General features: G+C 29.9%; 1 protein-coding gene across 1 annotated transcript; it reads right to left on the minus strand.

Annotated features, from left to right (window-relative positions):
* Window positions 1–8,507: 8,507 nt before the first annotated feature.
* On the minus strand, window positions 8,508–18,315 carry LOC120081171. Its single transcript, XM_039035856.1, has 3 exons — window positions 17,893–18,315; window positions 11,712–12,056; window positions 8,508–9,280 (listed from the first exon to the last, which is right to left on the minus strand). The coding sequence occupies exons 1-3, from the start codon at window positions 18,216–18,218 to the stop codon at window positions 8,734–8,736; spliced, it is 1,218 nt and encodes a 405-aa protein (XP_038891784.1). The 5' UTR covers window positions 18,219–18,315; the 3' UTR covers window positions 8,508–8,733.
* Between the last annotated feature and the right edge of the window lie 206 nt (window positions 18,316–18,521).

Consider the following 18,521-nt stretch of genomic DNA (forward strand, 5'->3'; position numbering starts at 1 on the left):
TAGAACGATCTCTGCCGCTGCTCATGGAAATCCTCATGATTGATTTCCTTTAATATTTTCATCAGTAAAATGGTATCGCTTCATTTCAAAGGGTAAATGACGGAATTTAAGATAATAATATTCTTACCAAATATGTGGGTCTCACTACATATTCAAATGCAAGTCGATTGAGAACCTTCTCAAGCTCAATCAGATTATAAGATGTGATTACGGATGGTACAATGTGAAGGATCTCATAACGCAGAGTTCCATGAGTGCGTTCGGATCGCTCCGATCTCACCGTGACCGAAATATAACATTATACATTCAACACATATAGTTATGCAAATAAACTCTAATTAACGGAATGATCTGAACAAAAAAAACTATAATGGAAAGAGTTCCATATCAGTTGAAGACTATCTTCAAACTTCAGAACTCTTATGCAATGGAAACCCTCCCAATGATCTACCAACGTCCGACGGGAACGTCAATTACAACAGCACAATCAACGTGAACTCACGACTACAATGAGGACAACACCACCACTAATGAGCCCCGAGTATTCTCGGAGTGAAAACCCAAAGGGTGGGCTTTGGTGAATTTGGTAGAGGAAGGAGGAAATACAAATCGTGTTGTCGATAAGCAAGTGACAGAGAAAATGATGCTATCGCATAGCAGAAGTGCTTATCGTCTAGAGATACTACACGATCATGTAGGATTTACTGAATAATCGTTTAGGAAAAGGTGTACGATCATTTAGTTAAATCGGCATACTATACGATTGTTTAAAGAAGCTATCTGATCGTGTAAGCAAGAATATGCGATCGTTTATCACAAGGTGGATGATCGTTCAGACGGAGAAGCGGCTATCGTATAGGCTCTCAAGCGATTGTTTTCTTTCACCAACGCGCGCTTCACAATTATTTTTGGGCGAATGATGGACTATCGATTGCATGACTCAAAAATGAAAACATTTTTCATTTTAACTCATCGGTTACCATAACCGACGTTGCCCACTAACCCACCTCCAAACGTGATATTAGGATTAATTATCATATAATTAATCAATCAATCAATTAATAAATATAATCATATTATATTTTTATCCTATAGTTTGATATCACATATCTACTATAGTATTTTCTCCTCTACTTGATATAAATCATATTTATATCTAATTTCCTTCATAATAATGTATCTCATACATTTGCCAATTATATCATATATAATTAACCAGTCCAATTATATCATATATAATCGAACTTCATCTTGTAAATTTGAACATTTCAAATTAACCCAAATACTGGTTTTCGACTTTATCCAAGCTATCTGGGGACCTAATGGACCTGTGGTTCGAAGCTCTAACGGTACGTGAATAGCTGACTAAACTCTTTAGCCACGAGATCCACCATCCGTTAACTGTCAGACATTCCATTAAAGACCAACAACTGAACTCTTCTTACCACAGATATATTTATGTGTCCATCGGATATAACCAATCATGAGTACGATGACCCTTCACAGATGCTCGTAAGTACAGCTGGGCCAAATTACCATTATGCCCCTGTAGTTGCATCTCACTCCTTAAGTACCATTGATTTTACTAATGAACAATACAACATGGTCCAACTAAGTGTGAACACCTCTCGGGCCAAGAGAAGGTGTGTGGTGCCACATCGTTCAAGCCCCGTAATCAGCCCTTAAGGGAGCTATCTATCTACCTACCCCTGCCTCGAGGAAAGAGTGAATTCCATCTTGTGTAGCTGAGTTCCCAACTCCTAAATCAGACGAATCCCCAAAATGGTAAGTTTGAATCGGCGACTTGGCCACTCGCACCCATACAAATCAAAGGACCGCCCTTAATGGTAGGAATTCCCAACTCACTCAGGATTGAGGTCATGTTACCTATGGTCATCCTAGTGAAGTGAAGTCTCTATCATGAACGGTGTTATATAACAAAATGTTAACACTTCGTGGTCAGGTCTTATACAAACTCTTTGTATAGGAGGCCCCCCTCACATGTCCCCAACACGAATGATCAGGATCAGACCATTTGTGACAAGTCAAAACACTTATGACCATTCCACAAAGCGAGTGGCACATGTAGCGTTACCAGGATAAGGTTTCCCCCTTTATCCATATACTACATACCATTTTGGTTATCACTCAAGACATGATCCACTTATATGTCACCACATACATGCTTGAGTCACATACAGATAACCAAGGATTTTATGTTTATTGGTCTGTGGTAAAACAAATAAAATAAGTAAATGAGCAAAATACAAGATGTGAAGTAAATATCATATATTAACAACACAAGAATTCGTACAAGCTATTTACAAACTACAGGACACGAGACTTTAGGGCATCAACCCCAAGCCAGTGGACTCCACTTTTAGTTACAATTACAAATGAACGTGTAAACAATGAAGCCCATGAAACAAATTATGATTGATTTATACCCATTGATCTCCCCATGTAAACATGGCCTTAGTCACAATAAAAAAATGAGCCAACTCAAAAAGGAAGATGATTTGAGGATTGAGTTTTAGTTAAAATTGTATTAAGAGGAAAGCCAATATCCCAAATGATTATTAAAAGTCACAAATTTGTGAACTTTAAAGGAGAGTGAGATCAAGGAAAAAACTTTTAAGAGAGGAATATGTTGGAAAATTGTATAAAATGACCCAAAAAAGCAAAAACTTTTCTATGACTGACATTTTTCTAAAAACTTGTTTGCTATTGACCCTTTTAGCATGTGAAATACTACTTTTACCATCAGTAATACTTCACTTTCTCCTCTATTTCATATGACTCTTTTGCTCTTTATTTTCAACCAAAAACCGAAAGTTCAATGTCATTTAAAAGTAAAGATGCTTCAAAATTTTGCTCAATTTATAAGTATAGTTGGAAAGAACACGAATAAATGTATAAAAATGAGTGGTCATTTAGGTAAAATGAAGTTGTATCGACAAAAATAAAATTATCGTACGCGCAGAAAAGGTGTGGGATCACCGACATCATTGCGCGTGACCGCTTACATCATGGTGCACGATCGCTGACTATAGGTGCGTGATCACTTTGAAATTTTGTTTTGGTCATATTTCCATCGATATAACTTCGGTTAAGCTAAATGACCACTTGTTTTCAAACGTTTTTCATGTTATTTTCAATTATAAAAAAATAAAAGGTAAAAGAATATTGAATATAAATGACCTTGCAACATATGAATATGAGTGGTCATTAAAGTTGAAGATTGTTTATTTTTTTTTTGTTACAATTACAAGTATGATTGGAAGAAACACGAAAAAAACCATATGAATATGAGTGGTCATTTAGCTAAAAGGAAATTGTATTGACAGATATATGAAAAAAACAAAATTGCAAAGTAATCCCATACATGTAGTTAGTGATTGCGCACCTTTTCTGCGTGTACAATAATTTTGTTTTTGTCATATCTTTGTCGGTATGTTCATAAATTGAGCTAAATGACCATTCATTTTTATACGTTTTTTGTGTTCTTTCTAACTATGTTTATAAATTGAACAAAATGTTGAAGCATCTTTACTTTTAAATGACATTGAATTTTCATTTTTTAGTTGTTGAAAGGGAAGAACAAAAGAGACGTAGGAAATAGAGGAGAAGGTAAAGTATTTAATATTGAGGATAGAAATGGTATTTCACATGTCAAAAAGGTCAATAGCAAACAAGTTTTTAGGAAGATATCAGTCATAGAAAATTTTTTGCTTTTTGAGTCATTTTGTACAATTTTTCGAATATGTCCATAAGGGAAAAATAATGAAAAATAAAAAAAAAAATTCTACAACTTGTAGAGTGGAGAATCAAACCTTAAACACCGAATTGATAATAATATAAGTTCTTGTTAGTTGAATTATGTTCATATTGGTCGAAAATAAAACAATTGGTTGATAGAGGAAGAAAACATTCATTAGTTAAAGGTAATAAAAAATAAATTCAATAAATAGTGGTTTTCGAGTTCAATCATCATGGATTCCTAATTTGTTTATTTATTCTACATTCTCATTCATGTGCATTGTGTCAACTCTAATTTATCCATTTTTATCACAAGAGAGTGACAAAAGAAATGTTTGTTGAATGAGAAATTTTGGGTTAATCATAAATTGTCCCATCATCATAACAAAAGTTCAAGCCCATTGTGGAAATTATAAATTAGATCGGATCGAGTAGTTAAAGTTGTTCGGGTCCAAAGTCCACACAATTCAAGTTCATTATGAAATTTTGGGTCAAAGAACCTATTGGGCCCAAGCACAAGCCCAATATTTGGGTTCAAGCCTATGCATTATAAATAGCTGACGGTGTGCAGGAGTCATATGCGCAGACATTGTGTTAAAAAGAGTGTCATCGTTTAGAAAATCAATGCCTATACGATAGACTGCACGATCGTTTACATATACGATATTGCTAAGCGATCACTTACCGATTACACATTCGCGCGCTATTAACTAAACGATCGTTTACCTTTTCTTAAGCGATCGTTTAGCTCCCGATATTTACTAAACAATCGTATAGATGATCGCTTAGCTTTTCTTACGCGATCGTTTGGATGATCGCTCACCCTTTTCCTACACGATCGATTATACGATTGCTTACCTTTTCCTACACGATCATTTAGACGATCACATACTTTTTCCTATACGATCGTATACTTCACCTAAACGATCAAGCATCTTGTTTATGCGATAGACGACCTCATCTCCCACTTGCTTGATTGTTGTATATGATCTCTCTTCCTTTTTCCCTCTACCAAATCCAAACAAAGCCCACACTTTGGATTCTCACTCTAAGACTACTGAGGGCTCTGAGTGGTGGTGTCTTCTCCGTTTTCTTCTGTCAGAGTGGTGATTGTTTGAGGTAGACAGTTGGGTTTTAGACTCGCTGTGAAGATCTCTTGATCTCTTTAGCATTATGAATGTATATTAGTATGTTTTGAATGTATATGCCGTAATTTTGTCACAATGAATTGGAAAGATCCGCTTCTGCTTGTAGGTACTCTTAAATAAGAGTTCCTTCACCTCTATCTCTTGTATCATCTTAAGCATGATGTAATTTCTTGTTGTTGCATGACCTGTTAGTTTTCGTTTTAAGATTGTAATTGATTGTGTTCACTCGAATGGAATTTGGAACGATCTCTTCCGCTGCTCATGGAAATCCTCATGATTGATTTCCTTCAACATTTCCATTAGTAAAATGGTATCGATTCATTTCAAAGGGTAAATGATGGAATTTAAGACAAAAATATTCTTACCAAATATGTGGGTCCCACTGCATATTCAAATGCAAATCGATTGAGAACCTTGCCAGGCTTAATCAGATTAGATTTGATTACAGATGGTATAGTGGACTCCACTTTTAGTTACAATTATAAATGAACGTGTAAACAAAATCTAAAATAATCCGATGAGACCCACAAAATGAATTGTGATTGATTTATACCCATTGATCTCCCCATGTAAACAACCTTAGTCACAATAAAAAAAGGAGCCAACTCAAAAAGGAAGATGATTTGAGGATTGAGTTTTAGTTAAAATTGTGTCAAGAGGAAAGCCACACACCAACAAAATCAATATCCCAAATGATTATTAAAAGCCACACATTTGTGAACTTTAAAGGAGAGTGAGATCAAGGAAAAAAACTTTTAAGAGAGGAATATGTTGGAAAATTGTATAACATGACCCAAAAAAGCAAAAAAAATTTCTATGACTGACATTTTTCTAAAAACTTGTTTGCTATTGAACCTTTTTGCCTGTGAAATACCACTTTTACCCTCAATATTAAATACTTCACTCTCTCCTCTATTTCATACGTCTCTTTTGCTCTTTATTTTCAACCAAAAAATGAAAGTTCAATATCATTTAAAAGTAAAGATGCTTCAAAATTTTGCTCAATTTATTAGTATAGTTGGAAAGAACACGAACAAATATATAAAAATGAGTGGTCATTTAGGTAAAATAAAGTTGTATCGACAAAGATATGACAAAAATAAAATTATCGTACACGCAGAAAAGGTGTGGGATCACTGACATCATTGCGCATGACTGCTTACATCATGGTGCACGATCGCTGACTACAGGTGCGTGATCACTTTGAAATTTTGTTTTGGTTATATCTCCATCGATACAACTTTGGTTAAGTAAATGACCATTTGTTTTCATACATTTTTCATGCTATTTTCGATTATTAAAAAATAAAAGGTAAAAGAATACTGAATATAAATGGCCTTGCAATGTATGAATATGAGTAGTCATTAAAGTTGAAGATTGTTTTTTTTTTTTTTTTTGTTAGAATTACAAGTATGATTGGAAGAAACATGAAAAAAAAAAACGTATGAATATGAGTTGTCATTTAGCTAAAATGAAGTTGTATTGACAGATATATAACAAAAACAAAATTGTAAAGAAATCCCATACATGTAGTTAGTGATTGTACCCCTTTTCTGCACGTACAATAATTTTCTTTTTGTCATATCTTTGTCGATATGTTTATACATTTTTTTGTGTTCTTCCAACTATGCTTATAAATTGAGCAAAATGTTGAAGCATCTTTACTTTTAAATGACATTGAATTTTCGTTTTTTAGTTGTTGAAAGGGAAGAACAAAGAGACGTAGGAAATAGAGGAGAAGGTAAAGTATTTAATTTTGAGGATAAAAGTGGTATTTCACATGTCAAAAGGGTCAATAGCAAACAAGTTTTTAGGAAGAGGTCAGTCATAGAAAAATTTTTGCTTTTTGGGTCATTTTGTACAATTTTTCGAATATGTCCCACAAGGGAAAAATAATGAAAAATAAAACATTTTTTTCTACAACTTGTAGAGTGGAGAATCAAATCTTAGACACCAAATTGATAATAATATAAGTTCTTGTTAGTTGAATTATGCTCATATTGTTAAAAAATAAAACAATTGGTTGATAGAGGAAGAAAACATTCATTAGTTAAAGGTAATAAAAAATAAATTCAATAAATAGTGGTTTTCGAGTTCAATCATCATGGATTCCTAATTTGTTTATTTATTCTACATTCTCATTCATGTGCATTGTGTCAACTCTAATTTATCCATTTTTATCACAAGAGAGTGACAAAAGAAATGTTTGTTTAATGAGAAATTTTGGGCTAATCATAAGTTGCCACATCATCACAACAAAAGTTCAAGCTTATTGTAGAAATTATAAATTAGATCTCATCGAGTAGTTAAAGTCGTTCGGGTCCAAAGTCCACATAATTCAAGTTTATTATGAAAATTTGGGTCAAAGAAGATATTGGGTCCAAGCCTATGCTGAAGGGATCGAATTTCGTGCGAAAGCGTACGAATGTTGGTGACATTGTATTTAATTAAGGTATATAGGATAAACATTAATCATGATATCACGCGAGTGAAACTTACCCTTGAAGATCGTCTTCAAAGAGTTTTTCTCATAACACAAAGTGCCATGAACAAGATGAGGAACACTACTATTGGGCTACCTTGCTATTCTCAGATAAGGATCAAGATTGTGGGATCCAAGATGTTATTGGAGAAAGGAATTAATTTACAAAAAAGTAAGAGGGAGTGAGAGAGAATAAAAATTTCATTTTGGTGATTTTTTTTTCAATTCCAAACACTTTGCAATTCACATAACACAAAAGAAGGAAAGTTAAGTTACGTAATTTGGAAAACAATTACTATTTGTTTAATTAAGTATATATCAAATCATATTTAATATAATAAAAATGAATAAATAAATAGTTATTGTTTGTTTAATTTAAATTAAATATCACATTTAATTAACTATGCATTTAAATCATATTAATATAACTCATATATGTAACTATTGTATTAAAAAAATCCGATGACCCAAAAAAATAGATCAACCTAACCCAACCCGTGCTGTTTGGGTGAGGTTATCAACTCATCTGGGTTGGGTTGGGTTCAAATAAATGAAAATTTTATGGGTTGGGTTGGTCCATGAATTCACCTAATATAACCCAAACCAATCCGAATCAACTCAAATTTATTATCAATTTTAAATTTTATTTTTTTTGTTACTCATAACACAATTATTTTAATTTTATTTATTTTCAATATTTTTTTTAATAATTTATTCTTCAACAACTCTTAAAAGTAGTTTATTTGCACTTTATAAAGAAAATTTTCACTATATAAATTGAAGTTGAATAGTTAATCTTAATTTAATATATGAAAATAATTAAATTAGATTTTTACATATTTACATTTTGCTTTTTTTAGAACAAAATTTTAAATAAATGACCCGATTAACCCGAACCAATCCAATCCAAATATTTCAAGGTTGGATTGGGTTGAGTTCATTTTTTAATAAAGATTATTTGGGTTGAAGAAATTTACAATCCGAACAATTGAGTTGGGTTCGCTAGTACTACTTCCAAGAAACTTTTAACATGGGACAAAAAGATTCTCTTTCCATATGAATGCTTTCAGTGGGCCATAGGTCCAAATGATTGTGAGTTATTTCCAATAATGTAGACATACTATTCACATACCTTAATAAAAGATCGACCTCCATGCATTTAGGAATTTGTATATCTAGAAATTATGAATTTACATATATGTATCATGAAATCTAGCTTAATTTCTAATATTTTTTTGTAACACATTAATTTACAAATGAGGAGAAGAGGGATTCAAATCTACAACTTAAGAAAGATATGTACTTATAGCTAATAAGAAGGAAAAAAAATGATCATGTTACTTACTATTCCCATTTACATTTAATGGTATGAGTGTGCCTGAAATTATATTTCCAAACCAAACCTCCATTGGATCTCCTAAGAACAAAGCTTTCCACCAACATATAAAGGCTAAATCTTCTCCATCCATTCTCACTTGTAATTTCTTCTACTTTCTCCACCCTCACTACTTTCTCTTCGCCGTTGTCGCTGCAGCCGCCGAACCAGCCGCCCGCTTCTTGCACCCATCTCATCTTCTCCACTAGGGCAATGCTTAGTCCTACGCCTAAAGCTTTTCCACTACTATCTAACCTATTAGAAACTTTAAACCAAACGAACCCTTTTCTATGCTCGTCTCCTTTCTCTCTCTCCACTTCTCTCCCAGCCACCAACACGACCTCTCTAGACACATCAATGGCGACGGTCACGATAGAGCTAGTTTCGTCGTTAGGGTTCTCGCAAGAGACCATCTCTTCCCAACACTGTTCTAGAGTGAGAGAGTAAATTGGTGATATTTTCATTTGTGTTCTTATGCTGATTGAGTTCTCTCTCACAAAAACAAATGGGCAAAACCTAATTGAGAAGAGAATGAAAAAAATATTATAGTATGAGACATGAGAAAAAATGGTTCGTAAGATATTAAAAGAAAACTCAAAAGTTGTGTGAAATATAATAAATCAACTAAATAAACTTTAAACAATGAACTAATTAGTAAGCATCATGTGACATGTTAAAATAAACAAACCAAATAAACTTTTAAGGATGAATATCTGGCAAAACGTTGAATTTGTAATATATTATTATGTCTACGCTTGCCTGGCCACCCAAACTTTTAATTCTAGATAATATAAGTTCGTTTGATAACTATTTATTTTTTATTTTTATTTTTTAAAGTTAAACTTATAAATATTACTTTAATCTCTAAGTTTCTTTCTTTGTTATCTACTTTTCATTAATGGTTTAAAAAACCAAACCATATTTTAAAACTAAAATAAGTAGTATTTAAAAATTTGTTTTTGTTTTTAGAATTTGGTTAAGAATTCAACTATTGTAATTAAGAAAGATGTAAATAGTTGTAAGAAATGAGAAGGAAATAAGTTTAATTTTCAAAAACCAAAAACTAAAAACGAAATTGTTACCAAACGGAAACTTAATAAACGATATCATTAAAAAAAAATTTATTATAATCAAAGCAAAAAGTGTAGAAACATAATTAAGACCTATTTGAAATTCGAAGATAATAGACACTAAAGAAAATCTAAACATTAAATTAATAATTTAAATTTTAAAGTTATTCATAATTGAAAGTAAAATGATGAAGATAACGATGTCATGTGAAAAGATATATAACGAAAATATAAATGCATTTACTTAATTATTTTATAATGAAAATCAAATTTTAAATTAAAGTGAGAACCATAGAAATAAAAACTGAAAATAATAAGAAAGAAAATATAAAAAAAAAGAAAAGAAAAGAAAAGAAAAGAAAAGAAAAGAAAGAAGAAGAAGAAATAGATAAAGAATTGATGGGATACCCAATTGATAAGATTAAGAATGACAATATTCTGATGTTAGTATGGTGATCTCATAGTTTGAGAATGGTATGAGTTTGACAAATAAATAAAGAATATAAAATGATACATAAAATCAAGGAATGAAAATGCTGATGAAAATATTTTCAAATATAGAAACTAATAGATGTCTATGAATATTTATTAAGTATTTATTAGTAATAGATTATGATATTTTGCTATATTTGTAAATATTTTGATTCAGTTTACTATATTAGAAAACAACTCTAAAATCAAAATGTTTATGATACATAAAATCATAATTCTTTCAAAATAAAAAATTGATAGACTAGTAAGAAGAACAAGTTACAAAAATCACTTATAGATATGGTGATAGTTGCAATTATATACGCTCAAACTTTTCATTATTAAAAATTAAGCTCTCAAACTTATACAAGTGCTAAAATTGGATCCTCAAACTTACATAAGTGTAGAAATTGTAATAATTGTATAAGTTTGAACTGTCAAATTTTTTATCATTTGAAAGTCCAATTTCTATATCCAAAAATCAAGGTCCAGTTTTGATAATCATTTGGTTTTTAGTTTTAAATTTTTGAAAACCAGGTCTATTCTCTCTCAATTTCTATCAATAGTTTTCAACTTACTTAAGTAAAGGAGTCGAGTTATTAGCCAAATTTAGAAAACGAAACAAGTTTTTAAAAACTACTCATTTCTAATTTTTCAAAACTTCGATTGGCCTTTTAAAATATTTGTAAAAAGTAGATAACAGAGAAAGAAATTTAGAGATAGAATGGCTGTTTACACATTTGTCACTACAATAAATTGAACTTTTCTTGACACATGAATAGTGGTAAATATAGGGAAGGGTTGCAGAAAACAGTTAATAAAGCCAAAATCACTTTTTTTCCCAGAAAAATGGATTTTTTTTTCTTTCGATTTTTTGAAATTTATAATCGTTTTTTATGTCACTAATTTATGACTAAAAATAACAGCAATTAAATATAGAAAAACGAAAAAGGCACAACTTTGGCGAGAAAAGATGGAACATTTCATTTTTTTTTTTTTTTTTTTTTTTTTTTTTACAATTTTGACAATTTTTTGTAAGATCATTTTCAAATATAGGAAAATGAGCCACCTTATTTACAAATATAGTAAAATGTCATTGTGGTTTTGAATCTCACTCGGATGCTTCCTGCTGCACGAGATTCGACAGTGGAGATGATTATTACTGATAGACATTGATAGATGTCAATCACTGTCTATCACTGATAGACAGTAATATTTTGCTATATTTGAAAATATTTTCAACAGTTTTCCATTTAAAACAATTACCCTCAATCATGAATATAACTCATTGAAGAGTGAGGTAAAAATAAAAACAGATGGTTATCACACGGGAGATAGAGATGAAAATAAAATTAAAGGGGTAAAGAAGAAAGTGAGTTAGGAGAATGTAAGAAAAAAAGGGTTACCATATTCCGACCACCACAGGAGGAGAGCGAGTGGTGAAGATGGGGAAGTTGAAGTCGGGAAGAAGCTGTCTACTAGAGGAGTCTAAGCCAAGAGCTTCTTCAAATGGAAGATGCAAAGTTGATGAAGAAGAAGAACGAAGTTTCCATCCTTTTGTTCGGAGAAACTTTGGCGGAACGCCGTCGGGAGCGACCGACTGAGCATAGAAACCGCCGCCGTGGTAACGGTGAATCTGAAACTGTTGGTAGATGTCTTTCAAGTTGAAGGCTGATGGCTTCTTGTCGCTTAAAACATCCCCAAAGCAACATGTTGTTATCTCATCTTCTCTTGAGCATTTATATGCCTTCCTATTAGACGGGTCAGGGACGGATCAGAAGGTTGTGTTCAAAATCACTTTAAAACATGCTTTTAAATTATATTTAAATTGAATTTTTTGATATGAAAAATAGTATTGAAAAATGTTAAGTAGATCCCCAACTTTTAATTTTGTATCCAATATATCTATGACATATAATAAGATTGAAATTTATGTCTATAGGGTCTAAACTTTTTAATTTTGTGTCTAATATGTTCATGCATATTTTCTAAATATTAAATAGGTTAAATATGACTTATTAGACACAAAATTAGAAGCTTAAAATTAGAAGTTAGGGTCGAGTATACACAAAATTGAACGTTCAAGATCGTATTAGGCACTTTTAAAGTTGATGAATCAAAATTTTGTCTTTTTTTTTTTTTTTTTTTTTTTTTAATTCAATAACAAGTAGAGGCAGGTGGAGAGATTTGGAACCCTTCACCTTCTGGACAATTGTGTATGTCTTGAACTAGATGAGTTACGTTCCTATGTTGACAAGTTAATAATCATTCCATAGATTTGGTGTGTGTTTTTAATTTTTCAAGTGTTTAATTTTCATAATAAGTCATTTATAAAGAAATTAAAGTATTTGACAATTATTTAAAATAGTTTTTAAAACATTTTAAAATGTATTTTAAATAATTTTATTAAAAGAGTTTAAATAATAATGACTTTTTTGAAAAATATTTTTTTTTCGATCATTAATAAATTTTAGATGCCTTTTTGAATCACGGATGAATAATTATCTAATCATTCTTCTTGCTACTTTAGAAGGATTTTGGAAAAAAGAATAATTTTATATAAGTAATTTGATTTATTTTAAATGAAATCAAAGGAAAATATTTGTAAATCATTAATGAATTGGTTTAAAATACTAATGAAAGATTACATTTTAAATTGTCCGATCATTAGTTGAAGTTTTAATTGAGATAACCCTAAAGTTTAGGAATATAAATTAATTATTTTTAATAATATATAAAATTTGACTTTCAAACTCTTAGAGTTACATTTAATAGGTCCTTAAAATTTTAAATTTTTCTATCTTGTCTCTATAATTCCTAAATTTCTTTTTACCATTTAACATGTGCCATGCGGGAATTTGAAATTCTGATCTTTTGGTTGATAAAATATGTGCTTTGATTAGCTATGTTCGAATTGGCACAATTTACAATTTTTTTTTTATAATTCTTTAAACTCTAAATTTTTTTATACAATAAACCAAGGTCTCGTTTGGTAACCATTTAGTATTTTGTTTTTGAAAATTAAGCCTACAAACACTATTTTCACCTCTAAATTTATTCATTTGTTATCTACTTTTTATCAATGTTTTAAAAACTAAACAAATTTGAAAAATAAAAAAGTAGCTTTCAAAAATTTGTTTTCGTTTTTGGAATTTGGCTAAGAATTCAACCATCAAACTTAAAAAAGATACACATCATTGTAAAAAATAGGAGAAAATAGGCTTAATTTTAAAAAAAAAAACGAAATGATTACTAAACATGACCTAAGTATTTACTATAATTCTCTAAAATTGTTTTTGTTGGCATGCTTAAACATTTTTTTTAGGTAAGGATTATGTGGTGGACTAGTTTCTAGTGAGTTTAGGTATTTGGTCAACAAGATAGAGAGAAATGGTTAGAAATACATTAAGATTTGTAAAACATTAGGGACAAAATTGACGGAGAAAATAGAGGTAGAAAGAGAAAGTAGACCTTTAAGATAAATATAAACAATATGAAAATAGAAATATATAATTTTTTACTTTTTTGTGTTTGAGAAATAAAAATTTAAATTTCTAATCTTTCAGTCGAAGATACCGTATATGTCTAAACTAATTAAGTTAAGCTCGATTAGGATGAACAAATAGAGAGAAGTTTAAATTTATTTACATAATGTAGAGGGAAAGATGATTTAAAATAGGGAAATTATATTGTATGACAAATACATTTTAAGAAACCAAAGCCATGACTTCAACTTTTTTTTAATTGTAGGTATGGCAATCACATAGCAATTACATAGAAAATCATATAACAATCACATAGAAATCAGATAACAATCAAATTTTCAGGCGAAAATTTTTTGACATGTTTGCAAAAAAGCAAAACCTAGGAACACGCGCTCAATTTTCAATTTTTTTTTTTATTAAAGTTGCAATTGTTCCTCTAAAATAATATAATGGACCTTGTTAAATTATTTTTAGTATATGTTTAGTGCTTAAACTTTTAGTAGAACTCATTTACTTATTGTAAATGCAATAACAATAGATGTACAAAAAGTCAATAAGAACTTTTTACAAATGTAGTTAGGTATGCAATTATATATGCTGTTCTAGATAAAGATTTGAGAGAGTTAATATTACATTTAACTAATTTAAGATATATATAAATAATGGGAAATAAAGAGAAAGTAGAGATAAAAAAGTGAAAAAGTAGACCCTTTTAGGATATATATATATATATATATAAAAGAATTATGAAGGAAGATCATTGAGGGACAAAAATAAAATATAATAAGATATATAAATAATTTAAGGGAAGAGAGAGAAAGAGACAAAGTTAAAAAGGCTTCCAAGATATATAATATTTAATTTAATATCTTAAAAGTATTTTTTATTAATTTTTTGATAATTAATTTTTATGATATTAAGTGAGGTGATAATTTTGAAAGTTAGATCACAAAACCAATGAGTTTAGCACTCCCAATTCTACTTTTTCCCTAAACTTATTTCCCCACACACATATTTTCTAAACTTAAGTTTCCTATTTTTATTTTTCTAAGCATAGACATTAATTACCGTATTAAAAGTCGATGGTTGGCTTCTCATATCCTCACAAGTATTGAATAATAATAACAATAATAAAAATTGTAGACTCAATTTGGTAATCATTTAATTTTTCGTCTTTTGTTTTTGAAAATTAAGTTTATATTATTTTGTTTTCTTATTATGGTTTGCATTTTTTTCTTACCCTAGTTGAAATCTTAGCCAAAATCTAAAAACAAAAACAAGTTTTTAAAAATTATTTTTTTCTAATTTTCAAATATTGGTTTGGTTTTTAAAATTTGGGTGGAAACTAGATAACAAAACAAGAAATTTAGAAGTGGAAGAGGTTTTTATGGACTTAATTTTAAAAATCAAACAACCAGAAACCAATGTGCCGTTTGGTAATTATTTCGTTTTTTTGTTTTTAGTCTTTGAAAATTAAGCCTAATTCCTCCCAATTTCATACCATGATCTACATATTTCTTAATTTCAAGGGTTATATTCTTAGCCAAATTCTAAAAACAAAAACAAATTCTTAAAAGCTATTTTTTTAATTTTCAAAATTTGACTTGATTTTTTATAACATTGATAAAAAGTAGATAAGAAAGCTTGAAAGTTAGTGTTGAAATGAACGTTTATAGCTTTAATTTTAAAAAACAAGAAACTAAAAATCAAAGAGTTATCAAACAGGTTTTTTAAGTTTTTTTTTCTTTTTTTCTTTTTATAAAAAAAAAAAACTCTCAACCTTAAACTTTTAGGTTTAACTTTCTTAAACTTAAGATTTCCATTCTAACCCTATGCTTGAAACCTCGCATCAAATTAGTTTAGTGATCTATTAAAAAATATTAACGTACAAGATTAAATAAATGCAACCTCACGTTAAAGTTTGATCAAAATGATAATTTACACGTCAATTAAATGCTACTAAAACTGTTGTAAAAAAAAAAAAAACTGTCAAAACTTGAGAAATTTTCACATGTAGGAAAAATGGCAAACTATTTACAGAAATAGCGAAAAAAAAATACGGATAGATATTGATAAATTTCTATCAATCTTTATCAATGATAGATTTGTATAAGTTTCTATCATCGATAATATCAACAATAGACTTCTATAATTTTTTATCAGTGATAGATACTGATAGACTTTTATCAGCCTCTATCAACGATAGACTTATATAAGTTGTCTATCAATATAATAGATGCTGATAGACTTCTATCTGCATCTATAACTAATAGACATATATCAGTTTCTATTATTGATAGGCGCTCATAATCTTCTATTAACGTTAATCTGTAATATCTATCATAATTATAATTAAATTTTGTTATTTTGAAATTCTCCTCCAAATTTTCAACAGTGCCTCTTTTAGATCATAATTTTTCTTGGATGAAATTATAAGTTTTAGTTAATAAGGCCCGACTTTGAGAAACATTTTGTTTTTAGTTTTTTTAAAAATTAATGTTGGTTTCTTTCAAATTTTCAATTATAGTTTCCACCTTTCTTAAAAAAAAAAAAAAACTTGAATTTCTCGTAAAATTTTGAAAATAATTTTATTTTTTTAACTCTCATTTGGTAACTATTTTGTTTTTTAAAATTAAGTCTATGAATATTACTTCTACCTCCAACTTTTTTCGTTATTATCTAATTTTTACCAATTGTTTAAAAAACCAAGCTAAAATTTGAGAATTAAAAAAAGTAACTCTAAAAATGTTGTTTTGGTTCTTGGAATTTGGCCAAGAATTCAACCATTGTACTTAAAGATTCACATCATTTTAAGAAATGAGGATGATATATGTTTATCTTCAAAAACAAAAATAGAAAACCAAATAGTTACCAAATAAGGTCTTAGTTTTCAAAACTTAACTTGATTTTTTTTAAAATATTAGCATGAAGTGAATAACAAAACGTAGAAAATTATCGATGAAAGTAGCTGTTATAAGCATTCTTCTCAAAAAAAAAAAAAAAGATTATCATACGGGATCTAATATTTTTCTTTTATGTCTATTTGGTTTTTAAACTTTAAAAAGTGTCAATTTAGTTCTTAACATTCAATTCTATGTCCAATAAGCTCTTGACACTATTTAAAATTTTCTATCACTCACAAATCTACTAGACACAAAATAAAAGTTTAAAGTCATATTAGACATACAATTTAATTTTAAATCTAATAATCTTATTTAATTTTTAAAATTTTCAATTATGTCAAAGATTTATATGAGACACTTTTTAAAGCTTTTGAGATGAAACATACACAAACTCAAAAAATCCAAAGTTTGAACTGCTAATTAACTTCCCTTTTTTGGAAACAATATTTCACAAGTGTGTGAGTTAAGAGAACATATGCATAAATAAAATAATAATAATAGTGGAAAAAAAGAGGTATCTCTAAGTTACACGATCATTAAGAGCAATATACTGCAAAAAGAAAAAAAAAGAGCATAGTTCAACTGACAAAGTATGTGTTAGCCACCCACAAAATCGGTGATTCGAATTCTACGACCCAACTTATTGAACTCAAAACAAAAAAAAAGAGCAATATACTACAAAAAGAAAAAAAAACATAGTTCAACTGACACTGTATGTGTTAGCTACTACAAAGTCAGTGATTCGAATTTTCCGACCCAACTTATTGAACTCAAAAAAAAAAAGAGCAATATACTGCAAAAAAAAAAAAAACATAGTTCAACTGACACTATATGTGTTAGCCACCACAAAGTCAGTGATTCGAATTTTCCGATCCAACGTATTGAACTCAAAAAAAAAAAAAAAAGAGCAATATACTGCAAAAAGAAAAAAAGTATAGTTCAACTGACACTATATGTGTTAGCCATCACAAAGTCGGTGATTCGAATTTCTCGATCCGACTTATTGAATTCAAAACAAAAAAAAAGAGTAATATATTGTAAAAAGAAAAAAAACATAGTTCAACTGATACAGTATGTGTTAGCCACCATAAAGTCGGTGATTCGAATTTCCCGACCCGACTTATTGAACTCAAAATGAAAAAAAAGAGCAATATAATATTAAAGAAACAAGGGAGGCAAAAAGAGAAAGGGGAACTAACCCTTTATGTTTGCCACGAGCTTTGATAAGATAGTAACGATTAGAAGAAAGAGGACGATCAAGAACAGGCAGCAACCAAACTTTAGTGGACTTAGCTTCTTCATACTGAGAAGAGCTATGAATAATTGTCAAGATTCTATCTTGTGGAAATGGCGGCTTCTTAATCCTCCTCCGCCTGCAAATCCCCCAACAGTACGAATCCTCGGCTTCGGCTTCCTCATCTTTCACCACGAAAAGCCCCGAAAACGGTCCCTCCGTCGCTGCCACCGGCATCGAAAGGCTGCTCGGCGACCTTCTATATAAGGAAAGAGGCCGACTCACAAGCATTATTTCTCTCTCTTTACACCCTTTTTCTTTTTCTTGCTTTGTTGCTCTCTGTTTCTTTTGAGTGTGATTTGGAAGTGGAGAAGAAGGGATTTTATTAGAGGAGTTTTTTCTTTTCTTTCTTTTCTTATGAATTAAGAAAAAAAAATGGAGGGTTTTATTAGATATAATCCTAACCACTTTGGGTCGTGATGAAAACTTTCTAGAAGTAACAATTGAGCCTCTAAACTTTAGTTGGTAATAATTTAGGGGCGTTTGAAGCAAGAAATTGGTTATTATAATTATAGATTATTATAGATGGGTTAT

The sequence above is a fragment of the Benincasa hispida genome, chromosome 7 (genome assembly GCF_009727055.1).
Source record: "Benincasa hispida cultivar B227 chromosome 7, ASM972705v1, whole genome shotgun sequence".
In the NCBI taxonomy this organism is placed as follows: domain Eukaryota; kingdom Viridiplantae; phylum Streptophyta; class Magnoliopsida; order Cucurbitales; family Cucurbitaceae; genus Benincasa; species Benincasa hispida.

Coding starts and splice junctions, on each gene's coding strand:
- LOC120081171 (XM_039035856.1), bottom strand. CDS start 18,218: ATGCTTGTGAGTCGGCCTCTTTCCTTATATAGAAGGTCGCCGAGCAGC. Junction 12,057..17,892: donor GCTCGTGGCAAACATAAAGG/GTTAGTTCCCCT, acceptor CCCGTCTAATAG/GAAGGCATATAAATGCTCAA. Junction 9,281..11,711: donor CCTGTGGTGGTCGGAATATG/GTAACCCTTTTT, acceptor CTTCTCAATTAG/GTTTTGCCCATTTGTTTTTG.